The sequence below is a fragment of the Diadema antillarum genome, unplaced genomic scaffold (assembly GCF_040938485.1).
Source record: "Diadema antillarum isolate AM-2024a unplaced genomic scaffold, OU_Dant_1.0 seq00000845_RagTag, whole genome shotgun sequence".
NCBI lineage: Eukaryota > Metazoa > Echinodermata > Echinoidea > Diadematoida > Diadematidae > Diadema > Diadema antillarum.
In genome coordinates, this window is record NW_027271719.1 from 343,688 (window position 1) to 371,064 (window position 27,377).

General features: G+C 37.5%; 2 protein-coding genes across 2 annotated transcripts; both read left to right on the plus strand.

The window, feature by feature from the left end:
- Positions 1-6,565: 6,565 nt before the first annotated feature.
- LOC139740240 (30 kDa spicule matrix protein-like) lies at positions 6,566-10,852 on the plus strand. Its single transcript, XM_071650822.1, has 2 exons — positions 6,566-6,584; positions 10,122-10,852. The coding sequence occupies exons 1-2, from the start codon at positions 6,566-6,568 to the stop codon at positions 10,850-10,852; spliced, it is 750 nt and encodes a 249-aa protein (XP_071506923.1).
- An 11,609-nt stretch (positions 10,853-22,461) lies between these two features.
- LOC139740241 (30 kDa spicule matrix protein-like) lies at positions 22,462-25,904 on the plus strand. Its single transcript, XM_071650823.1, has 2 exons — positions 22,462-22,692; positions 25,166-25,904. Exons 1-2 carry the CDS (start codon positions 22,574-22,576, stop codon positions 25,902-25,904), a joined length of 858 nt encoding a protein of 285 aa, XP_071506924.1. The 5' UTR covers positions 22,462-22,573.
- The last annotated feature ends 1,473 nt before the right edge of the window (positions 25,905-27,377 follow it).

Genomic DNA, 27,377 nt, shown 5'->3' on the forward strand with positions numbered 1-27,377 from the left:
CGGTATCCTTGGCCAAACTTTAAACTGGTGTCAAGATTATTTACATATTAAAAACAGAAAGCAATATGTGTTTTAACGATCGACTGAATCTATTAGTCTTCCAAAAGTCTTCTTTTTTTTCATAAGTTATGATAGATTATGATAACAAACAAAAATAAGTCTACTCGTGATAATGGTGGTGACGATAATTATGATGATGATAATGATGACGACGACAACGGTGAGGATGAAAAGAAATAGAGAAAGAATTCACGCATTAGATAGCAGTATACTATCTACAGCAGCTTGATAGTGGACACAGGATTTTCCAGCCAGAGGTAAGGCATTAAAGGAACAATGCGATGCAAAATGTATAGTTGGCGTGTATTGATCCATAATACCCTTATCACCACCAATGTGGCCGAAAAAAATTATCTAGATTAATGCTTTTACATATTTTAATGATATTTCTACTATTTTTCTTCAGATTATTTGGATATGGGCGAAAATGAAATTTACAAACTAAACAACAACTTCCAAACCAAGATTCTGCAAGTGATATCATTTCTCAATCATTGCTACAAAGTAATATGATTAAGGAAAGATAATTGGAATACACCTTCTCTTAGACAAAGCATAACTTGCATGTTTCCGTGCAATTTCTTTTGTTAATCATATTAGAACGTTAGCAATAATTTACAGTTGATGCCACGTGCAAAATTTTGATTTAGAATTTTCTTGTTGTGGGTACAGGACGGTGTATCAAAGTAATCTTACGCAGAATAGTGGAAATGTTATCATATTGAAATAATATACATGGTACATGTTACGGTATTTATTTGGCCACATAAGTGATATTAAGGGACTAGTATCATGAATCAATATGACTTTAAGGGATGGTAAAATATTGACTGAGGTGAGAATTCTGCTTTTAACTTTTTGCGAGATATTTAGAAACTACTTTATGAAAATGTTAAGAAGCCTATACTGAGTATACAGTTCTAAGAGAACTTAAAAGTCTAATGAAAATCGGTTTTGAAATGGCTGAGACATCCAAAAATAAGTCAAACGAAGGGATCCTATAATAACAGGTGGGTCCAACCTTTTATTAGGATCCCTTTGTTTCGGATAGCTCAGCCATTTTGAAACTGAAAACAAATTTTCATGAAATAAACTCTGAATTCCTCTCAGAATTATCTACTCTTTTATATTTCATGAGAGATTTCTCATTATCTGAAAAATATCATCATCAAAAAACGTTGGAAACCTCAAACCCCGTCTCGATCGAAACTGTACCATTCCTTTAACATGTATTTGCATTTTATAGTTCCTTTGATTATCTTGAAAGGTACGCAGATCTTTAGCATGTGAAAATGAGGCGTGAGATCGAAGCCACGATCAATCTCTTATGACTGTCTATCTAACCCACATCAGTCATCTAGTTTGGCGCCAATGTGTTCAATACACATACGTTCAAAGCCACACATACCACAAGAATATTACCACATTTTACGTCCCCGGTTGTTGATTTTTTCTTGCCACGTCTTTGTAGACTACATGCAACACAATCTTTAAAAAAGAGAGAGAGAGACTTTTCTTTGCAGAGATAATGGGAATATGCCAATAGCAATTTGATAGCAATAATTATGTCCATACCAATGCACTCAATAATTCACACCTCCCCAAAAACATTGCAAAAAGAAAACCCTCGATAAACTCTTTGACAAGATGTTAACATGTTCTACACACACGCGCGCACACACACACACACACACACACACCCACAAACACACGCGCGCACTCGAAGTAACTCCCCCATCAAAATACTGCAACGTTTTAACGAAGAAAAAACACGATTTTAGCAAAATAATATAGAAGGGATAATTCATGGCTCGACACTAACTTTTTTGTTTGGTGGCCCGATGGAGCCACCAAAATCCTAAATTTCAAATTTTTGGTGGCCCGAGAGAAAAATTTGGTGTCCCCAAAAAACAATAAAAAACATTAAAAGTCCTTTTTTTTTAAATGAATCAAATATTTAAGTTTTATGATAGTGAGAATTAGAAGTTGGACATATCTACTCATAAATAAACTTCAACAAACTTGCAACACTCACTCTCAGGCACTCATTCAGTCCTTTTCATCCATCCTTTAAACAAATTTAACTGCTAATTTCCGGCGCAAAAAGTTACGAATTTATTGACATACTTTTCAAAAAATTTTGGTGGCCCGAGGCGGGCCACCAAATTTGCCCTTTTTTAAAATTTGGTGGCCCGACTTTCATTTTTGGTGGCCCCGGGCCACCGGGCCACCGTTAGTGTCGAGCCCTGGATAATTGTACATAATATATTTCTTAACTTCTGTGTAAATGACAATGGTCTGTTCATTAATGCATTTGTGAGAGCGCACATTCAAAACAAAACGGTCACTTTTTAACATCCACCGTTATTTTTTTTTCTTTGGGGGGGGGGGGGGAGGAGTGGATGGGGGTCTTTGAAACATTCGTTTTCTGATGTCTTGCTTGTGTTTTATCATTCATCCTTAGACCCTCTCCCCTGTACCTTTCCTGACACTTTTCATGTCGTTGTTGGGTTTTTTAAAGTATGGTGAACACAATTTTAGGGGAATGTTCAACTCTCCTATAACTGCAAAATACATTCAGTTTATTGAAAGAATTGATATCACAAGTTGTTACCAGCATTTAACAGCACATGTTGTGAACGAAAGTGGGATTCGTTGTGTTATGGTTGAGTGAGCCCGCTGTAAAGATGAAGGCAAGAAGTGTGTGCAGTGTTTAAGAATATTAAAGGGGGTCAGCCAATGGATAATCTAAAATAACCGTACTTAAATATTCACCCTCTGTTTTATATAGACCCCAAACATGTTTTGTGACTTTTGAAAAGTGACCGTGTTACATTTCATGTGTGCTAACTCATGCATGACTCAACAGATAACTTACATTTCCTACAGAAGTAAGTAAATAGGTGTAGAAATACCCTTGCTATATTATTTTTCTCGAAACCTGTTCTTTCAGAAGTTACGCCATTTGTACGCAGTTGCTTACTTTGTTGTTGTATATATTAGAACCTTTGTGATACAAACACATGAAAAGATGCACAAATGGGAATATGGGAATAAGAGTTAAACTACAGGAGTGGTCGCTAAGGTCAGCTTACCAGATCAACGAGGACTTGCAGTGGAGCACATTTGTAGATAAACATCCCCACAGCTTTCTTTTAGTACAAATCAATTAACACACACACTCCATGATACACACGGTGCAACTCAGTTTAGCAAGGCTAAATCATCAGATAATTATTCAAAAGGGAATTTGACCTTTTCTTATTCTTTTAAACAGATTCATATTCGGGCATTTTTTAATGAAATTATTTCATGATAATTTCATATGAGATAGGAGGAGAATGACAGGCATTTATACAACCTACATTATCAATCACATCGGTTGTACATGTTTTCCGAAGTTCACCCATCCCCTCATTCCTGTCAACGTGATAGGAAGAAATCAACTGCTGTTCTTGAGTTTGTCACGTTGACAATTAGTAATATCACGACATCCTTCAAGGTCATGACTTACAAAGTGCATGCGGGCTTTTTAAAGACCGGACGCCATCCCTTGTTCTTTGCGTCCTGCAATTTTTCACCTTTTTTGGAAGTGCGAATTATTGACAAGTCAATCTCAATTTCCCGTGTTCTCGTCAGACAGCTTGCTTTACAATCCTCGGTCCTACTCACACGACTTTCGGAAGCACGTATCAAATCATAATAATACTTTCCTATCATGGCTGCAAAAACGTTTGTGGATCGGTTCCATAGTGTATTGTAGCTGAAATATCACAACCCAAAGTGGCAAAATGGCTGTGTGACTATAGTCACCACAGTCACGCATAAAAACGTGAATAGCTGATGCATTTATTAGCATTTATCTATTTCTGGACATTCCCGAACTGAGTGCTCCCGATGGAATTAAAAAGCAAAAGACAGAATGAAACAAAGAAAGCAAACTCCATGGGGATTTCTTTACTGCATTTTAAACACAATTGTAATAAATACATGCTCACAATGTGTGTGTGTGTGTGTGTGCGTGTGTGTCTGTGTATGTGTGTGTTTTGTTCTTTTATTTTCCAATGTGTCAAACAACAACGTAAAAAAAAATGATGCCAACCTAACAGTCTCTCATGTCAGCGGAAAGAAAAAAACAAAACAAAAGCAAAAACAAAACCACGATTAAATGAATATAGTTTTCTCGTTATCTTTTAGGAATTTTGCCAGGGAGTAAAATGAGGTTTATTAGTGTGTGTGTGTGTGTGTTTTGGTTTTTTTTTCTTAATGTTATAGCCATTGCAACATAGGGCTACCATGAGATTGGCTGTTGGGTCAAGGGCAGCCAAAAGTGAATCACACTTATGAACCATTGCCCAGGTGCTGGAAACTTCACGGGTCGGGCACTTTATGACGTCATTGATTGGGACAGATTCCAGGGTAAGTAATCTACCCCTACAAAGTTGCCCTAGGCAGGGGTAAGAATGGGATGAGCATTCCGCCATACAAGCTCTCCCCAGGAAACTGTCCCCAGTTAAACAATGTTTTTTTTTTTTTAATTTACAAGAATTATACACGTCATATATGAGAAACTTCGTAACTTAACGTGCGTGTGTTTTTTTTTTGTTTTGTGTGTGTGTGGGGGGGGGGGGGGGGCGGTGACTGGGTGTGTATGAATTGGTGTGTGGGCGTTTGTCTGTACCTTCAAAATGTAAAAACGAAGCATATTTTGGTACCAAACACTTGGCAATTGATTGCAGGAAGGAGAAACTATCACAAGGACATCTAAAGGGGCCTCCATTATTAGCGAAACAAAACAAATAGAGTCTGAGCTATCATGGAAAGTGCCATCTTTCATAATATCTCTGTTTTGGGTAATAACCTTAAAGTACATCGACTGACAAATACAATGCAGCTGAAAACTTTCCCAAGAACTATCAGTGAAACTCCGTACTATATCCTGAACGAAGAAAAAAAAAATGGTTTCAAATAATTACCTCATCGCTGGATCAGAATGTCACTGTCCAGCTGAGGGTGGAAAAATTCTTAATATCTGGGGACGGTCTTTATACCCATTGAAGACAGATGTACGTTGACACACATATTTTTTCCCCATCTTCGACAGAAATAAAACAATGAATACTCGTATCAAAAACTTTGGCAGCGAAAGCATTGTTATCAAAGCAATCAAAAGATTACTGCAGTACAACAGTCACCAGTTCGGTTTTCTGATGCCAACAATGAGGCCAATATTTGATGAAGCATTACCATTGGGTTGAAGCATTGGAGAACCTTGTCGGTGATAACAATCAAGGCTAGGTTAAGAATACAGGATTATTATTAAAATATAGCGACAAAATAATAGAGCGTTGTGATCACTTTGCCAAACGCTCCAAATTACCATATTGCCATAACAGATTATTATGTCTCGTCACATTTAAGGAAATAATACGCATCATAGAGCAGAATTGTTTTGCATACAGCCATTTTCCACCTGGGAGCGAAAACAAAAAATGCAGGTCATTTTCCTTAAACAAAAGTGATTTCTTTTTCTGTCGAGTTCACAAGTTCGAGTTAAACTCTGAATAATTGGTAAATAATATATATCTGCCCTTCGAAAAATACGACAGGTGTATGAAATATAATTTGTGTTGATGAACTTGCGTGTATTATGTTTTCCTGAATTTTGCCACCTCGTGTGTATTTGTGATGTCTTCATATACTGTGGTTGTTTTTATATGAGCATGAGCATGAAAAATACAATATGGATATATCACAATCAAATAAGATTAGTTGAAATGTATATACACAAATAATCTTAAAAGGGGAACTGACATTTCACAAGTCACAACGAATCAGGCTTCATTCACGGAAAACGATTATTTCAAACTATTTTCAAGTTTAGACACCTCAGAGAATACAAACTCTTAAAATCAGGATACAAGTCAGTGCCTTTAAAAGGCATAAAGGGGAAAAGCAGATCCCTTGATGAACTTGGACAAATGGTAATTCTGTGATCACACCTGTCACATCTTAGGGTGAGCATGCGCACGTAGCATAGCAACAACTGAAAATGGGCTATACTGAATCACGAGAACGTGCCATTCCCCCTTACGGGACCTGGCTTCATTAAAATTAGGAGACGTTTGCTTCTGGCAACGCCAAGGATGTATATAACAGGCTGTGCTAAAAAGTATCATGGCGTCAACATAACGCCTGGGTTTTGAAGGCTAAGAGAGGAAAAATTGTGGGGGTGTGTTGTTGTTTTTTTCCCTGTCTTGGAGTCATATAAGAGCTGGTTTTAAGTTTATCCTCAGACAGTCTGACACCATTGGTGACACAAGCACGGTGATATATTTTGGTGTTCTTTTCGCTTGGAATTGTACTCCTGAAACTTGGATAGCTTAAAGCTCTAAAGTATCGGTTACTCCAGGAAACATGAAGTGCCTTGTCCTCGCCGGGCTCCTAGCCCTCTGTTCTCTTGTTAATGGGCAAGCCCAATCCTGTCCGGCGTTTTTCACACAAAATGGCAATAGCTGTTACCGGTAAGTAATTCTGTCACCATACATTTGAATTTTTAGTGAATTAATCCGTTTGTGAATGGTCCGACCTTTACATAATACCTTACTCTATTCTGACGCAATCAAGGAAACAAATCGACTCTGGTGGCATATTGCGGTATAGATTGTGTCATTACTATGAAATACAACTGTCAAAGATAAAACTATTCTTCCCACGAAACACATTGTATGTGTGTTTGTTATAAAAGTGTGTCGTGGATGAAACTTTCTGATTCATGCTACCCAGAAACACTTCAGCTCAGAATTTATGGTAGCATAGTGACAGGCTACATAGCAAAGTACACTCCAAGATATATCGATAACAAGTCCACAAAGTATAACATACGTAAACTGGTGCGACTGACGACATCAAGATATCTCCTGACTTATATGAGGGTGAACTGAAACATGTTTGCTTTGCACATTTTGAAATAAAATTGGTCCCCTGAAGAAATTATGAGCTGATTTCTGTTCCAGGATTGGTTGTTATTCTTCTTTTCTTCCCATATCAATGACCATCAATTCTCCCCTATTGAGTAAAACAAAAATTGATTTGGCATGAATCAAATGACTAATGATTGAATCTATCGCACATGGTGCCAGTCAAAATGAGCTGTAAACTGAAATCAAAATCGTTCGAAAATGTGGTTTTCAACTAAATAAGACTTGGTTATTGATTGATCAACTGAATTATCTTACCACCTTTTTTTATTCAGTGGGAATTGTTATCTCTTCATTTATCTTTATATTCTTATGGTCTATAAGGTCTGTTCTGGCCGGGCTAGCATTTACAAAAACAAAAGAAAAGCTGCAGACGAATTTTTCATTAAACACACAGCTGTGTTGCAGCTCATAAATCAAAATCGTTCGAAAATGTGGTTTTCAACTAAATAAGACTTGGTTATTGATTGATCAACTGAATTATCTTACCACCTTTTTTTATTCAGTGGGAATTGTTATCTCTTCATTTATCTTTATATTCTTATGGTCTATAAGGTCTGTTCTGGCCGGGCTAGCATTTACAAAAACAAAAGAAAAGCTGCAGACGAATTTTTCATTAAACACACAGCTGTGTTGCAGCTCATTGTGTTTATGATGAGGACGTTCACAATTACTACAGTATAGATGCTGACTCTTGCTCTCTTTACCGGTTATTGTGGTCGCGCTTAGGATGAATACAGATTACTCTTACTCACGTGAATGATCATTAAAGTGTACCAATATTCCCGAAATCAAATGTATTTACAGCTTTAGTACAGAAAAAAACAGCCATAATTCAACTGTACGTGATAGTCCCTGAAAGTAGACATATTATATCTCTACAAAACTAGTTGGCACTTGCGCTCCGCGCGTTTAATTTCTGCTCCGTAAGCGCCGGTAATGATGTGTGCGCGTTCTAGCTACACGGACACGTTTTACGAATGATGGAGATTCCATATCAATAGGTTATTGATTGAAGTACATTCACATATTGCATATCAATATCGTTCAAACGTACCAGGAAAAAAATATTGATAGTGCCGTCGTTTGATGGGGGAATCAACTTTACATTTTCTGTTTAAACCCCAAGAAACAAGACTCGGAGTGACAAAAAGAGTCCAATATTTTGCAGAAGGCAAGTTTCGAGTATGTATTACAAATACAACAAACATAATAACCAGGATGTTGGTACACTAAGCTTTTATTCATGACAGTCACGCTTTCCTCGTGCTCACATTGTAAATCTCGCCATAATCTTTTAATCATTGTTTTACTGTATTTATGGTTTTGTTCGTTTTGTTTTTGTCAAAAGTATTGCGAGCACAACTTTACAAATAAAAAAGATAATAACCGATGATAACTGTTGGTGAAAGGCCTCCGAAAGATAGAAGAAAAGAATTGGATTTTCGGAGAGGATGTTTACAAGAGTGCGCGTCATGAGACCGACACCAGCGAGTCATACAGCCTACGAGTTATACAGCCCACGAGTCATACAGCTCATGAGATCGTCACTAAGCAACCGAGACCCACGAGACCGGCACATTAAATACTTCGTTGTATCTGTCGAACTCGTGGTTTTTTTTTTTTTACCTAGTGTCGGTCTCATGGGATTTATTTGCCTAGTGTCGAACTCGTGGGCTGTAGGACTCGTGGGCTGCGAGACTCAAGGGTGTCGGTCTTGTGGGATGACCCCGTTTACAACTGCCATACTTTAGAGCTTCTTATCAAAGCAAGCCGCGTTACTTTTCGAACCACACCCCGCTGTAATTTTCTTCCCATTTCCTTGATCCAACGATTCTATAGTGACATCCTTCAACAATGTTTCCACTTTGTCACGTTTCAGCTGTGTTTTTCTACAGGATGTGGTTTCTAGCATTGTCGGAAATGAATCTATGGAGAAAAAAAAAAGTTTAGAAAAAGTTGCTTATTACTTCAGTTAGACAAAAATATCTGTGTGGTAGTGTTATACCACACAAATTTGCCCGAAAGAAGTAATGCCGGAATAAATCATTTGGAAACGAATTGCTGTCATGGTGCTATTTGCACGAAAAACTTGTGTATTCTCCAATGTCTGTTCATCCAAACGAAAATCATTAATACGGTTGGACGATACGAAGAATTGAGCCACAAACGTATTAGACATTGTTTTATTTCATAGTAATATCCAGCTATATATGAAAACTGTAAGTCAGTATTTTTATTACTACATGTTGTTGTTGTTGTTTTGTGTTTAGTGGCGTTTTCCATTCTCTTTAGAATATTTACGCCAAACACTGCTCTATAAATTTCTTTTCCTTTATCACGTTTTTTCCTTTCACAAAAAAAGAAAATATTACAATGAGTATCCTTGGTTAGCTGTCGGTACGTCTATTTGCCTGCTTACATATCTGGTTGTAGCTAGTCTTGTTGCATGCCAAGTTGAACTCTTGGCACATATTGCATGCTCTACAGCATACATGAGACTTATAAATATAAAGCGTACGAAAACATTATTTTCGAACGCTGTCGGGAATTATGTCTTTCCTGCAGTGAAATGAGAGGCAACATCAATAAGCAAACAATGACCAAAAACAAGAAAGACAATAAAAAACAGAGAGAATCGAAGAAGGTAAAAATGAGTACCGAAGAAGGTTACGTTGTTTTTCTCATATTTTTACGTACACACACGGCAATTATATTATCAGAGCAATATATGGTGTTTTGAATTGTGTAGACTCTATTCTTTTTTAATAGTGTATGGATAAACCATCTTTTAATCAGACTGCTGGTCATTTGGGCATTTGTTGGTACAGAAAATTGCTGATTGTCAATCGTGGAAGTACACACTTATACACCTAAAACGAAGACGATACTCAAAAAGCTAGTCAACATTTATTGAATCTCATACCCTGTACCTGTCGTATCCTTTCAAAATGAAAGTATTTATTTTGCTACACTATCCATGACCACTAACAATTCCAATTAATACGCTTAAGATTAGTAAATTATATCATACATTTTATGACTTCTACCTCTTTTTCACGTCTTTCAGATCTGCTACAGGTCGATTCGTCGACCCCACTACCGGAACGACCACCCTTCTAGAGGGAATGACCTTCCATGCAGCTAACGCTTATTGCAAAACCCTACACCCTAACGCGCACCTGGTCGTTATCAACGACGAAGTGGAGCATAAGTTCCTCTTCAGTTGGATGCTAGGTATAGAGCCCGTAGAGATGTGGATCGGTCTGTTCTACAACGTAACCGCCATGGCATTCCAGTGGGTGAACGGCGACCCATTACTGTACACCGCTTGGGAGCCCTTCTACGGAGAGCCACTGATCAGGAACGGTGGGGCCGCTTTGATGTTCATGAGCGAGGTTTTCACACCCCAGTTCACTCAGATGTTTGGCTATGGTTACGAGGTCAGTCATTTCTGGAACACGGAAGCCATCGACGAACCATTTCCGTTCATCTGCGAATGTAACATCGGGACGACGAACATTCCAACCACTACCGCAGCCCCGACAGCAAACACCACGGTGGACACCAATAGCACCACCGCCGCCAGTGGCCCCGCGACCATGGCACCTCAGGTTCTCTTCCAGCGAGAGCCACGGCCGATCCGTCTATCGGACTATCTCGGTTTCGGAGGACTGCGTGAGAGGAAGATTGATAACTCGCGGCAAAGTGGCAACCGTAACCGTCTCGCTCCTCAGGCCTACAAAAAGCTCGGTAACTACATGGGCAGCAGGTCACGGTACTACGGCTATGGTTACCCAGTGATGCCATAGGCTTTTGGCGTCTAAACTGGTTCAATTTCAATACTGTTCAATACCAGGGACATTAAAGCGGTTTAGATATGTTTATCTTACATCTTTTTTTTAAATAATCTTTCTGCATGATGAAAACTTTTTGAAACTTTCTCAGGAGACAATGTAAGAAGTGCTAGATTGCACCGTTTACATTGGCCAGGTACGGCAAAAACACACATGAGGGATATCATCTAGAATTACGCACTGCGCGGAGATGGACAGTTAATCCATTGATATCGAAGAAGACCGTCAATGTGTCCCTACTGCTTCAATGTAATTTTTGTCAAGTTTCTCTTTTTCAAGAAACTACAAAGTTATCGGGGTATATTGCAGAATTGTACATGTATTTGATCTTATGTTAATGCGAAGCTGTTCCCGAATAACATGCCTCTCATGCCATAGAAACCAGATTCGTTTTAATGTCAACATTTGTAATGTATGAACACTTATTTGACATTGGCTCTTTAGAGAATGTATTTTCTAAGAACTGTGAAGATGTCTTATATGTATATACCAACAGGCGATATTTTTTTAATCTATGCTGCTTGTGAATGATTAAACCGAAATATATATTGTTGAAAATACCATAAAAGTCATGATGACCAATAAATTGTTCACGATCGTGACTGTCCATCTTTTCGTTGTTTTTCTGCTTTTTTGACCAGGCGTTTACCACGGTATTGCACTTAGACTAAAGCACACAAATACAAACATACACACTCATACGCCCCCCCCCCCCCCCCCCCCATCGGACGCCTAGGATTTGGGCATATCTTTCAATAAACGTCTTTTCTTGTACATTATTCTATGCATTGGCAGTATACATATGAATTTCACTTCTGCTGTTGCGATTTAGTCTCGGTAACCTCAGCCATCAGCATGAACAGTAAAGGATCATTTTTAATACACTTTCATACATCACAGAGAGATTTAGTCTCGGTAACCTCAGCCATTAGCATGAACAGTAAAGGATCTTTTTAATACATTTTCATACATCACAGAGAGAGAGAGAGAGAGAGAGAATGCAAGCAAATGATTACACAAAATATATTTTCACCTTTTTGAGACTGTACTAACTACTTGCACTACAGAGAAGAATACGATCAAAATCTTACCTCACTTTATCCTCTTTCAGTGCTTTTTGATACAGTTAGTCACAAAATTCGTTGATTTTTTTTTTCAGTATCCTCGAAATAAATGTAATATTTGATTGCACGGACTTAAATGCAGTTTACTGGTATGATGTAATTATGTAGCTTCAAAGACCTATGCCATGCAAATGCATGTTGACTTGCATTGATTCATAAGATTGTATATTTGAGGTAAATTTCGTTTAAGAAAAGAACAGCGCACAAAATCATACGATTGCTTTCTTTCTCTCGTAGAATTGAGGGTATCAGTGGGAGTTGGATGAAGATGTTTACACGAGATGATTGGCTCAGTGTAGGCCTACTTTGTTATAGCTACCCAAGTTATACAAATACTGAAACAATGATCGTATCACGCCAACACATTTGTCAGTAAAAGTCATTGCACTTTAAAATCAATACATGTGTTTAGTGATGCGAAAAATTAAGCAAATACATATGAAGAATTTGAGGGAAATGTAGAGGACTATAAAGATAAAATGTTTTGCCGAAATGATTTTTTTCACTCATGAAATTGCCTTGTTTTGAGGCATTTGTAATAAAAATATCGTCTTTTGACCTTCACCTTCAATTAAAACAATACAGCAGTTTAAGAATTAGACATAGCCCAAACACTAAGACATGACATTTGAAAAAAATCTCAATTGATGACTTAGTGGATTGAATTACTGAGACTTTATGGCATCCAGACTCCATATTAAAGTAAAACAGCGCCAGCATAAGGAGTAAGAAAGAGTAACGGTAACAAACGTACGTGCATACATACATACTTCCAATACAGCACAATGCAATACAATACGATAAAATGCAATGCAATGCAATACAATACAATACAATATAGTACAGTACAATAGAAATCATACTCGGCAATACAATACAATACAAGTCATACGCGGCAATACAATATAATAAAATGCAATACACTCGACCATTCTGATTAAATGGGGCGTTTTCAAATTGGAAGCAGTTGGTTGCAAAGCTTCTGAGAGAGACAACTAAATGCGTTGGAATGTGAGAAATCACGAAGGTTTTATCCAAGTGTAATGGCGTGTGGGGTGCGTATGAGGCCAAAATGCTGTGGTGAATGCAGATGTCAGAATGGTTGGTACTCTGTCTCACCTCTTTGAAGATACGCGGTTAAATCATTATGCTCATATGCTTTGACGTATCAAATATGTTGCTGAAAGAATGCAAATAGGGGAAAAACGATCTTTAGAACGTGAAAAAGTATGTATAGTGTATTACTCTATATATACATATCATATATAATTATATATACATATATGTATTATGTATGTATACACGTATGTGCTTATTGTATATAAATATACATATATACATATATACATATATATATATATATATATATATATATATATATATGAATATACTCCATGTGAGATAATTGTACTGTGGAGAATGGCTTTAAAGGTAAACCACCGTGCGAGACATTAGATGGTTATAATTTAATTGTTTGTGATTAAATAGATTGAACAGGACGCATGGTTGGGTAGCGTTTTATTTGTCTTATGAATTCGACTTCAAAGTTTGCGATGAATTGAATTCAAGGAATGATCTCATAGAGTCTCTGTTTTTGGAAATATCCGTTCCACAAAGTAAGAACATTATAATTGGTATTGTTCATAGACCCCCCCCCCCCCTAGTTCTAGTTCAAATGATTTTTTTAATTATATTATGAATTTATGAAAAAGTTCTTATTCTAAAATACGGATATTTTTATAATGGGTGATTTTGATATTGATTTGATAAAAGTGATAACATGTCACAAGAGTTTATGAAACATTTTGTCACCCTCATTTTTGCCAATAATCATGAAAGCCACACGTGTTATAAATCATTCCGCCACCGTCCTTGATAATATCTTGGGTAATTCATTTAGATTTTTAGAATCTTCAATAATGTCATCTCATATGACTGATCATTTCCCAATTATGACTTGTTTTAATCTTAAGCATACGGTTAATAAGTTTCATGTTCCTTTAACCGGACGAAGAGTCACACCAGGACATTTAGCTAGCCTTGGTGCCAGCTTAGAAAGGGCTGATTGAACTGGTATTTGTGACAACGATGATGTAAATGTATCATTTGATAATTTTGTTAGAGGTAATTAATAGATATTTAGAAGGATATATTCCCAAATGAAAAAAGCAAGTCAGTTAATCATAAAACATCCCCCAAGCTTTCATGGATTTCAAAATCCCTTCTTATCTTGATAGTAAAAACAGGTTAAATTATAACTTGAAAATAAGTAAAAAAAAAACGAATAAAATGACTAGAATGAAGAATAGAAAAACGTACATCGTATACAAATGTTTTAACTAATGTAATACGATTTGAAAATAGGAAATATTATGCGATTTAGTTAGAAAAATACAAACATGACATAAAGAATACATGGAAGGTATTGAAGCAGGCCATGCGTATATCAACAAAAAATCAAGTGTTACAAAAATTCGATTTGATCATGAAATTTTTAAAGATTCCAGTCACATGGCCAATATTTTTAATTCTTAATTTGCAATAATTGGAGAGAATCTGACAAAAAAGTACCACAGTGTGATACACATTTTTCAATATCTTTATGTCAATCGAATTCTGGTTCTTTTTTTGTTTGTTTCAACTACGAAATATGAAATAATGGATATCGTCACTGCAATGAATGATGAATGCAGTCCAGGTTATGATGATTTAAGTAATTCTATTTCAAAGGGCATTATATCTTCAATTGCGGATCAACTCGTACATACCTCTATTTTCAATAAGTCTATATAATATGGTAATTTTCCTGATCAAATGAAAATTGCCAAGGGTGTCCCTTTATTCAAAAAGGAGATGATCTTGATATAAGTAATTATAAACCCATTTCTTTACTTTCATCCTTATCTAAAATTAGAAACATTAATATTGACAAGAACAATTAATTTTCTTAATTTTCATGTTTTCGCAAATTTTCAGTTTGGGTTTCGTCGGAAACACAGCACCATTCACGCTCTTTTGAAGTTTATTGATAACGCCGCGCATGCTATAGATAATCATTCACATCTTGTTGGTATCTTCCCAGACTTCGCCAAGGCCTTCGATACAATCAATCATGAAATTTTACTTCATAAATTGTCTCATTATGGCATACGGAGACGGCCTTGGGATGGTTCAGGAGTTACCTGCAAAACTGAAAACAATATGTATCTCTGAACAAGATTAACTCAAGTCTCAAATTTATTCGTAGTTCCCCTCAAGGTAGTTTATCAAGACCTTTACTTTTAATAATTATATTAGTGTCTTTTGCAGATCATCTGACATACTCTCATTTACTAGTATACGTTTTGCTGATGATTCAAATGTTTTCTTTTCCCATCAAAACCCAGTTACCCTCGTAGACATCGTCAACTCTGAATTGAAAAACGTGACTCAGTGGATACGAGCTAATAAATTATCACTCAATCTTCAGAAAACTAAGTAGGCCTACATGCTTTTTAGCAATTCCATAGAAACATTAAGCACGGATCTTATTTTGATGCCACTCGATTAGAACGTGTATCCCATATAAGATTTCTCGGTATTACAGTGGATGATAAACTTTCGTGGCAACTTTCAAATAATTAACATAAGTAAAAAAAAAAAAAAAAATCAGATGATATTGGTACTATTAAAGGACTTAAGTTTCACATTCCGTCTTCTTTTTAATGTTGTATTTTTCTTTGATGTATCAATTACGGAATTTTAGCGTGGGGTAGCACCTATCAAACTTTATTGAATAAATCATTGTCATTGCAAGAAAGTACTTCGCTTTGTGCGGTTCCGCCATGTTCCCATGCAGATTCACTATTTACGAAATATGAGATTTTAGAAATTAAAGATTTGTTATTTTTTTTAACTGGGTCAGTTCATATTTAACTACAACACAAATGCTCTTCCCAGTATCTTTAATTCAATGTTTCCACGAACTCAATCTTTTCATGATCATCCCAATAGACGTTCTAATGAGTTCCATTTATACCCCTCCTGAGAACCTTATTAGCTCAGAAAACGTTTGTATACACCGACCCTAAATTTTGGAATTCATTAAGTTCTGAAATAAGAAATCATCCGTCGTTATATATTTTTAAGCGTATTTTTTTTTAAATTCTCGCTGAGATATTTATTTTCATTACCTATACGGGTTACAGCAAACATAAAGGTTCATCATCAGTCGTTAAATTCATCATTAAAGCATAGGAAAACGGCATTACTACGCAATGAAATGCGGCATCTTATTTGCATAATTCCTGCACAGCTGCGTGCAGTCATCAGCTGTCCGAAGTACCTCCTAAATCCCCTCCTCCGTTTCTCTTGTTCAGCGTAAAGACATTCTCTCTCTTTCTTTCTTTCTTTCCTTTCTTCCTTTCATGTTGTTTTTGTCCCATTCCTTTCATTCGTATCCCCCTCAGTTTAGTCATGTCATATTGTTGTGTCTCTGCTGTTTGTTCCATTTGTTCTCTATTATTTTGGTATTTTCTAATTGCAATTACAGGAAGTATTTTTGAAAAAAAGTTCTTGAGTGGTTCACATTTTACAAACATTGCTTTTTATTGGACCTCTTAGTTTTCTTTCCCCAGTAAACATAACTTAGTATTTTCCAATATGGATGCACATCTCTATTTGTTGACTATCGCTTTTTTCATGCTTTCTTATAATGTATATAATATGCTCATGATATTCCTGCTTAACTCTGTGTTATGTTTCGTTGGAAGAAAAATGAGAATGAAATAAATAAATTGAATTGCACTGAATCGAATTCAATTGACTTGATTTCGATATTTCACACATTCATCATTCATATAGTTAATCGATCCACAACTTGTTGAAGTTGTGGTAGTTGTTATTGTTGTTGTTGTTGTTATTGTTGTTGTTGTTTTATTTTTTTAGGTGTGGGAGGGGTAGATAATAAACGGTTTTGAGCATATTATATTGGACATATTTATGTCCTTCTACTTTCCCTACCACCACCATGAACTCTTACTTTCATCATGTCCAATGCATATCCCAATCTCCATTTTAAGATCATTACGAGTATACTAAACACTGGTAAACACTACATAAAATCACAATGAAATGCTATGTTGTTATAGTCAATGTAGGCCTAAATCAAATCACCATTAATATCTCATTGACTTGAGTTTATTTGACTTCTCTTTTCTCGTTTGGGGGGGGGATAAAACTGTCTTAAAGGGGATGGCTAGTAACTGATCAGTGAGATTCAGTGGGAATGCTGGGGGATGATTGTTTCAGTTTTGGGGATTCATTTAAAAGTACGTTATGTATCTATTGTTATGTGAAAATGTTTGCTTTTAAATGCAGTTTAATGTTTCCAGGTTTATAGCATGCCTGTATACAGTGACAGGGCATTATACTGCACATTACTTGAATATGAGACCATGCTGAAGCAAATAATTTTCACACGAGAATAGATATATAATGTACTCTTAAAATGAATCCCACAAGGATTGGAACAATCATCCCCCAGCATTCCCACTGATTCCCACTGATCAGTTACTAGCCATTCCCTTTAAAATCTGAATCTGGGACTGAAACAAAAATGTGCAAGTGGCATTCTTGGAAGAGTGTGTTTCTCTCGTGTGTTTGTGCATTGGAGTTAAAATCCGAGTATATAGTGAGATATAGGCCTATTGTATACAGTAATTGTCAGGAAAGGAATATATTTGTCTCGAGTGTTTATATAACCATTGATTTTGTACAAAAGTTCGTTAGGTCAATGACACCTCTGTTGGTTAGGGTATTCCAAACAATTATACAAAAAGAAAATAAGTTGTTTGGATTCAGTTATGCCATACGACATCATTGTGTAAGGCCGTGTCACACCTTTCCGGGCAAGCTACTCGGGCTTGTTGCGAGGAGGGATTTTCCAGCACGCAGGAGAATTTCCCCGGGCGAACAAAAATGTTTGCGAGTTTCGTACTTGTTTCTTACCTACTAGACGCGTGCTACTTATCTTCTACTTGCGTGTATTCCGTGGAGTTGCCTGAGAGGTGCTGCTGGTAAGGGTCACCTACTGGTGTTCTGCGTGTACCTCTGAGAGCTAACCCCCACGACTCACTCGGAACAAGTTTTGAGCATGCTCAAGGCTTTGTCATACCGTATTTGGGGAAGTTTCGCTACCCTGAGCTCTCCGCAGTTGGTCCATACCTGACAGTACATAGCGAGTATCTCGCCTGTAGTTGCTCGGAGGTGCGCACGCAAGTCCCATTTAACCGCAGCCAAGCTTTGAGCATGACCAAAACTTTTTTCCGAGTGAGTCGCGGGGATGCCCGGAGAGGTCCACGCAGAACGCCAGTAGGAGGCCCTCAGCAGCAGCACCTCGCAGGCAACTCCCACGCAGGTACTTCGCAGTCCCCGTATGCATCCAAGATAATGACATTCTGTGGGACTTCTGCCATTCCTTCACAAGAATTCCTTCACTGAGTTGTCAGCACCTACGCGACTTGTACACAGTAGAATGTAAGTAGAACGCATCCAGAAAGTAAGACACATGCTCTGACTCGCCCAAATCCTTGTCCGCCCTCAGAAATTGTCTGGTATGCTGGAAAATCCCCACAAACAACAAGCCCGGAAAGGTGTGACAGGGCCTAAACATGGCTTGGGGGACAAAGATTTGCGTGCGCACCTCCGGGCGACTACGAGTGAGATACGTGCTAGGTACTGTTATGTGCGGGTCATCTGCGGGGACCTCCGAGTAGTAAAGATTGTTCTTCATAAGGTTCTTCATAAGGCTTGCCCGGAAAGGTGTGACATGGCCTTGGTTCAGGCGAGCTTATCTGGCTGTGATGTAATAGGTTAATGATATTCAGGAATATGATTAGGTGCTAGAGAAGTCTTAATTTCGTAAGTAGAAATAGTTTGCTTTGTGAGGAGAATTTTTGAGGCATACTTCTGTCTGAGCCATATGTTAACTGATTTTTGTAGGTTGTGCATATGTACTGACGTTAGGGAATGATTAAGGAGAGGAACATTTTGGTTAGCACATAAAACACATCAGTACGGGTTGCAGTCAAAATCCACAAAGCTTGAATCAACGTTGGCGAGCAAAACTGTCATGCTGGGGCGACTACCGGAACGAGGAACGAGCGTCGCTATCTGAGCCACACCTACTGAGCCGCACCTGCTGAGCCACACCTGCTGAGCCACACCTGCTGATGACTTGCGGTCTACCGGACACGACGCCGGCGCTATACCAACTACTGATTGGGGGGGGGGGGGGGGGGGGGGACACGAACCCGGAACCCAGAGCAGCAAAGCCAAAAGTTTCATGTTTATTTATATCTTATATTGTATTTGATATTTTCATATAAAAACTCCAACCTTGTACCAGCAACCAAAACTCGATTACTAAAAGTGTTGATTTAAATCTACTTGATTGTTTCGATTTGAATGTCTACGTGTCAAAAGAGCAGAGTAAATAACAACAACAAAAAAGAGGATCGCCCATGTGACAGTCACATATAGAGTGTAATGAGGGTTTTTAGTGGTTCCTTTGTATTTGATATATAGTCAAAACGGATGTGATTGGAATTTGAGTTGTGATTGTGCAAGAAAGAAAGAAAATCGAGCACCACAGCTGTCACCTTAATGTCATGAAAAAAAAAAGAGTTTTGTCCAGTAGGGAAGCATGATGTATAGCGTATCATTCCGTTGCTTATTCTGTGCTTATTTACGTCGATGTGACGCAATTTGTGAAACTGTTGCAATAAGAGCAACTCAGCCCATGAATTTCATGAAGTTGAATAATTACGGAGTACCCACTGCATGTTACAAGGATTAGAACCAGCACTGGCTCTCGAGCGGAAGCTCTCTGCTTTAGTGGATAAGACGGTCCTGTCCGATGATCTGGAGGTCGTAGATTCGATTCCTGCCTGAGTATGTATGCCCATGATTTTTATCATGGCTTCTGCTTAACACTTTACTAACTTGGAGATAGAGAAATTTGTCAATTCTGAAAGCTGCAATAAAAACTTCAAGCTGGGCTACCTCACATTTTGGTGGGTACAGTTTCGTTTCCAAGCTTTGAAAACGTTTGAAGCAGGCAGTTGAAAGTGAATTAATGAAAGATTAAAAAAAAGAACATCTGATGAAATGAAAAAAATCATCTTCAATTATTGGATGGCCAATAGAAGCATTTTCGCAAATGCACACAATGTGCAAAAGAAACATGTTGGGAACAAAAATGACAAATCAGGCAATTATCAAGGAATGTCTAAGATGTATGGCTTATTGAGTATCCGTGATATTATATAAGCATATAGAAGAGATTCCAAAATGATTTGCGAGTGGTTATGTCAGTAAGTCCAAATTGTATTTTGTTTTCTCGAAAAATGTAGCCTCTCCTTTACTGATTGAGCCTTCGATATAGTAATTCAGTTGATCGTGACTGAATTCATTCCAAAGAATATTTGAAAAAGAAAATCCAAAGCCTGGTGGAATATTGCGTAAGACAACATAACTTGTATTTAGCTGTGTTCAGAAGAAAAAAAAAACAAAAAACATTGCACTTCATTTGTCTAAGACAGAGAGTCGCACAGACTTACCACTCAGCAGTGAAAATAATGATACCGAAATCACTCTTGTAAAATATAGAAAAGTTCCCAAGATCGTAGAAAAATTGACAAATGTAGTGCGTAGGCCGAGATAATCACGTCAACTGAATGAATCATTGGGCATGGAATCAGTAATATTAACATTACAAAATGATAATTACCCTGTATTTTTTCTAAATCATTGCTGCCGTGTATTCACAAATAAATCTTCATCAAAATAAACAACATCAAGGTATTAATGATATTTGACATCTACAGGAAGTACTGGATGACGCTGCCTCTTGAAGTCAGATTTGATACAAAGTCAACGCTTAAACGGGGATCGTTATAGGAAGGGCATGCGTTTAATGAGGAAGTGTCCAATTAAGAATAATATATTATTGCAAACAATTGCTAACCTACCACCACGGACCTTGTCTTATCGTTTGGCTGTTTGAATTAAGAGGTCCTAAACAATGACTCCTTCGGTCCCTTTCAAGTGTGGCCAGATTTTCAGGAAAGTCCGATTCAGTTTGTCGGAAGATTGCTCACTGGTGGCTGGTCAGTATATAGCTTCACCTGCTACATGTTACGCCACGTTTACAAATAAGATATCTATGATGTCATATCATTTCGATTGATACCAACTTGTTTAGCATTTCCACACATGAGTTTATGTGGTTGGTTTTTTTTTTTCATCGGAGTGTAGAGTTTACTCTACACCCAGGGCCCCGTTTCACAAAACCTGTTATCAGTGATCACAAAACCTGTTATCAGTGACAACTGCCACATATCTATGACAAATTTGCTCTCAGCCAGTCAGATGCAAGGATTTCAGTAGCTTGTCACGACTATGACATCTTGTCACTGATAACAAGTTTTATGAAACGGGGCCCAGGATTACACATAAAATAAGTGTTGTGATGAAGATCCGATTCGTGGTACACCGTGTTGACTTTATGCTCATCCTTCTCAATCATAACCTATCCTGTGGCTTTGTATCCTAAGCAACCCCCAAATCACGAAAGGAAGAAAGAATCTATAGAAAAAGGGTGTTTACTAGTTTTTTATCATTAGGTCAATTTTTTTTTTTGTATAAATACCCTCATTAATTCCTGTGCCTAAGTCATTGGTTTCATTAATATCTACAATGTTATGTTATCATCATACCTTATATGCAAGAGCGTTGTTAGATATCAAATAAAGTGAAAAGAAAGGAAAAAAGCAATTTAACGATTTGACGGAACAATTAAATCATTTTTTTTTTATTAGGTAGAGTATTAGAAGATGAAATAAAAATCGCACGGAAATCAGCTTTTGTTTGTTTGTTTATTTTTGTGTGTTTTTTAAACACTTTTGGAAAACTCCATATTAAGTTTTGATATACAGATTGTACCTTTTTCCTTAGACTTTTGATTTACTATGTTTTTGATAAACTTGGATAAAATGGGATAAGGACTTCATAGGTTGATAATTGCCTCTCATTTTTCTGTGTCATCTGTGATGCACAATTTGACTTGTTAGACGGCCTATTATTCGATTATGGCCATCGGAAGTCATCAAACCGAGTTAATGGTCACGTGTTTGAAACGAGCATGCTTAAGTTGGAGAGTAACCAAGAAAGGAAGGACCACAATGAGTCACCAAGACGTGAGCCTTGCTGACGCGCGTAAAGATCCCGCACACCCTGTCTGAGACGTTTCGCTTCAATTGCACTTCAGAAGACTTAACTTTCAGCCATAAACAGTTGTCTGGTGAGGACATAGCGCCTGGTTTGAAAGCCTAGAGGAAAGTGGGGGTTTCCCGAGTTGCGGCGTATAAAAAGGCTCGTTCTAACTTTCTCTGTAGACAGTCTGCATCCGTGAGTAGCACTAGAACAGAGATAATTTTGTTTGCCTTCTGCGTTGGATCTTAAGTAATTTGGATAGCTTAAAGCTGTAAAAGTTTCGCTGACTTGTGGAACGATGAAGTGCCTTCTTCTTGCCGGGCTCCTAGCCCTCTGCTCTCTTGCCAGTGCCCATATGCACGCAGGGGAAACGTCGTGCCAAGATTACTTCACATATTTCAATGGCAGCTGCTACAGGTAAGTATTATTTCACCATAAATGAGCATGTGAACTTGAGGTCTCGTCTACTGAGTTTTAGAAGAAAGAATTTGTTCCTGTCGGGATTCTTCATAAATATTTTGTGCTGTATGTTAAATACAAATCTGATCAATAATACAAGTAGGCGTAACTGCTTTGACAGAGGTAAATGAGAACCTTTCTTTCTTTCTTCATGCAATTCGCGAAAAAGCGAAAAGCGGCGGAAAACAGCCATCCAGCGGAAGAGAGAAAGAAAATGTAAGAGTGAACGCTTGTTGATGGTTCAGAATTTATCTTCTAACTTTAGTTACCCACTCTTAAGGCAATTTGGGCACTCCTGAATAAAGAAAAAAAAGTACATTTTGCATGCTTCTGCGTATTTCAGTTCAATTAATTTCTGAAGATTACACTTACGCCCGAATTTAGTGAAGTGCAGATCGTTCAGAAAACGGCACTGAAAACACGTTGTTCTATCATTTGTGGTCCGCCGACCAGACACACGGGAGGGCTTGTGCACTGACTCAAATTAGACATAATTAGGACATAATCATGTTTGGAGTCCCTATATGCATTAACGTCGAGACCTCGTCACAAAGAAAACCCAAATACCATGCAGTGCTGTCCAACCTCATATAGAATTTTACTATTTAGCTGTTTCTGTTTTTGATTTGTGTCGTTGAAAAAAGAATAATATAAAGTAATATGATAATCGGGATTCTACGAGATAAATCCGCTTCGGGCAGATCTATAACGATTTCTATCTTGTTTAGTCCCTTTTCATAATCAAAAGCAAAAAGACATATAATATGTAATTGTGGATCTACTGGCCATCACCCTTACTTGCTCTATTTGTTTAAAAAAAGTTAATTGTATTTACTCATTGTCTACATAGTGTGTTGATATGATTGTTAGAATTTTTAAAAAAATAAGATGGTAGAGATGGATCAGATTCTTTTCCCCTTTTGTAGAACTCCTCCTGAAAGAAATAAAGAAGACGTTTAAGATTTCGTTCTCCGTTCCAATTAAACGAAAGACGCAAATGTTAACATTTCGAGTATGTTGCTGTGCAGTTATCATTAGTTATATTTGCTGTATGTAAGAGGAAGTATGTCCTGAGTTCTATCAATTTTCCTCCCCCGAATTTCAGCAACGCGGTAACTCTGCATTCTCTTTCCCATGTGTGGCCAAACTTTGATTGTGTGCTCCGTATTAGCGCTTGAAACGTATGTCTTGGAAACTGCGCTACTTTATGGATATTTGCACGTAATCGTTTTTGACAAAATGTTCTCCTTTGAAACACAGACTATATCCTAAGAAACTACGTACTTGAAGTATGTTGCACTCCTGCAATTTTATTTTTGATAGTCCCTGCGATCCAAATGAATGTTGACCTCTAGTGATTCCTTTCGTTCCGTACATAACAAAATCACGAAATACTTCATGAGCAGACATATGTATTTTCTTAATTTTTTTCTGCACCATGTTAAGCCCCACCTAAAAAAAAAAAAAAAAAAGGTCCAGATCATCTTTATCCTCATTTTTCAGTGCTGATCATCTTCCCGTAACGTGTAAACATGAGCTGAACAAAATAGACACTTATAGATGTTTTTATCTTCATTATCTCCGTCGCTATTTACTTTACTAACATCAGCATCACATCACGCCTTTTTTTTTTGCAATTGTTTCCGGACAACTATTTTCATATGGTAAATATATGATGCATTTTTGAAGTATTCAATAATTTGGTTACACCTATGTACAGACGAAAAGACACAACATGATAAGTCAGCATGTAATTGGATTGCAGGGACGTACACTGCGAGAGTTTCGTTTTGTCATTCAAAAAGACAAAACATTTATTTCAGCCAAAATGGATATTGAATTTCTATGCGCAGTAATTTCACTTTCTTTTGATATAGGTCCGCAATATCGAGTCATTCTTATATCATGAATGTGGAATAATCTTTGTGCAAATTGATGAACTATTTAACAATCTGCGATTTGGCTGACCGACGTTGCGTTACTATTCACGATCTATATATAATTTTTATGCATACTCCTCGTTTTGTCATATAGAGATTATTATGAGCTCTGTAATGCCTCGAAAAATCAAGTATCCTTAATAAGTCTAATACAATGCAATCAAATGTTTGTCGACTAGTGTGGCATATATCTAATGTCCAACATGGAAGAATCAACTTGGAAAGCACAATGAGACATGCAGATAATTGTATGTCAAGTTACATTAGATATGTCAAGATCTGTTGTGATCTAAACGGTAAAGTTAGGTAGTGTCACAATTTTATACAAGATATAACACGCCGACATTCCAAACATTTGATTTATACGAATATGGGCCTTGACATGTATGATTGTATGTATATAAAAAAAGCTTTAGAAATGATGAGCTGGTAGCTTAATTCATCTTACTGTTTACTCGTTTGTATTCTTGTCTTCTCGATCCCATTAATAGACTAACCCAAGGCGAGTACTACGATCCCGCAACTCGCTTCCGCACTCGTCTTGAAGGAATGAGCTTCCACTTGGCTAATCGTCACTGTCAGACCCTCCACCCAGACGCGCATCTTCTCGTCATCAACGACCAGCCGGAGCATGAATTCGTCTTTAATTGGGTCCCAAGTATAGACCCTCTTGAGATATGGATCGGTCTCTTCTTCAACGCAACCACCATGCAGTACGAGTGGGTGAACGGTGACCCAGTACTGTACACCGCTTGGGAGCCGTACTACGGAGAACCGCTGATCAGGCAAGGTGGTGCAGCCATGATGTTCGTGAGTGAGGTCTTCACACCCCAGGTCACCAGGTTGTTTGGTTACGGTCTCGAAGTCAGCCCCTTCTGGATCTCGGAAATGGCCGACGAGCCTCTGCCGTTCATCTGCGAATACTCCCTCCTGGAGGCCACCGAAGCACCAACAACGAACACCACTGACTTCAACAGCACCGCCATGCCACCTATCACCGGCACCAGTGGTCCCCAGACCATGGCGCCACAGGTTCTCTTCCAGCAAGAGCCACGGCCAATTCGCCTATCGGATTACCTTGGCTTCGGTGCACTACACGAGAGGAAGATTGATAACTCAAAACGAGGTCGCAACCGTAATGTTGGAGCCCCCCAGGCCTACAAAAAGCGTGGCAACTACATGGACAACAGGAGACGAAACTACGGCTACGGTTACCCAGTGCTCCCATAAGCTTTGGCGCCTAACTGGTTTTATGTCAGTGCTTATATCAGGAACAATCAGAGATTTTAAGATGATTTTTTCTCATGTTTTGTATTCGTCATCTCTGCTGCAGTGGAAAAGAATATTTTACATTCTGATCAAAGACTGTCGCTGACATGATTCCATTAACTCTCTTCATTAGCCTATGCACACTGTGCACAGACCATCCTCTTGAGATCGAGTCGCAAAGATTCTACAGGAAATTGGGACTATCAAGTTGATTTTGTTTTTCTTTTCAATATTGGAGAAGGAAATGTTTTAAAGATTTTCTCATGAAGGAAATATGTTAACAGGAAGGCCTTTAATATGATTTTGTTATGTGTATAGAATACAAATAGCTATTCAATTGTGTTACTATAAATATTCTTTTATTTTTGGAATACTATGCCAATTTTGATGACTAATAAACGTGTTGTACCGTTGTAACAATCTGCCTATAATATTGTGTGTATCTGTTTTAACTTTGCAAAATATGCATTTGCTGAGTCGGTGCCGGGGGTTTGATGTGTGTGTTATGTATTTAGAATTTAAGATATTACAATCAGGGATTTGATGGCTTAGGTACAAAACCGGCTTGTTTTTCTCGAAAAGATGAAATAAGATATATTTCTATCTTTTTAATATTTTTCTGTGTCGACGTGCAATCGGATTAAGCTTTGTAGTCTTCTATGTCACCAAATAATACAACTGGTTGTAATGGTTATCTTTTCGTATGATTTTCTTGAATGGCTCCTAATTTTGAAAGGGTTATATTTTCATGAAATCAGTTTTAGAAAAGTGGAATATGGATGTGGGCCTTACTCAGAACAGTATTGTACCAGTGTGTGTGTGTTTGTGCATATATATATATATATATATATATATGTATATATATATACATATATGTGTGTGTGTGTGTGTGTGTGTGTGTGTGTGGGTGTGTATGTGTGTGTATATAATTACATTATATATCCTGCCTTTTTCGAGCTTAACATTTACGTACATGCTTGGTCATCCTTTTCTTGATATTTACACTAGAAATTTTAATTTCCGCTTTCTCAAGGCACAACAACCAAATTAATCATCCTTCATTGTGCTGTACATTGTTTGAGAAAAAACAAACATGTTGTAATCATTCATATCACTTTGTCATTTGCGTAGATAATATTCAAACTGCTACAATCATGAGAGGTGCATAAGACCAAAATAGTTGACTGAGCGGCTCGCTTTGATCATAGGGAAGTCTCGTATTGTCCTACCAGGCCTCCTTTTACAAATAGTTATAGCATCATGTGAAGATTGTTGATTTTGTTTGCGTACAGGCCTGATGCAGTCAACTTCAGTATCAAATCTGATATGTTGAATCAACATGATTATTGACTGATCTCACAACAAAGGCAAAAGATATATCTGTGTTACAAACTTATTCCCTGAGCATGGTGGTATATACATCTACTTGCGACA

Excerpts from the sequence above, each read along its gene's own strand:
- LOC139740241 (XM_071650823.1), top strand. The coding sequence starts at position 22,574 with ATGAAGTGCCTTCTTCTTGCCGGGCTCCTAGCCCTCTGCTCTCTTGCC. Across the intron at positions 22,693-25,165 it reads TTCAATGGCAGCTGCTACAG|ACTAACCCAAGGCGAGTACT; the intron begins GTAAGTATTATT and ends TCCCATTAATAG.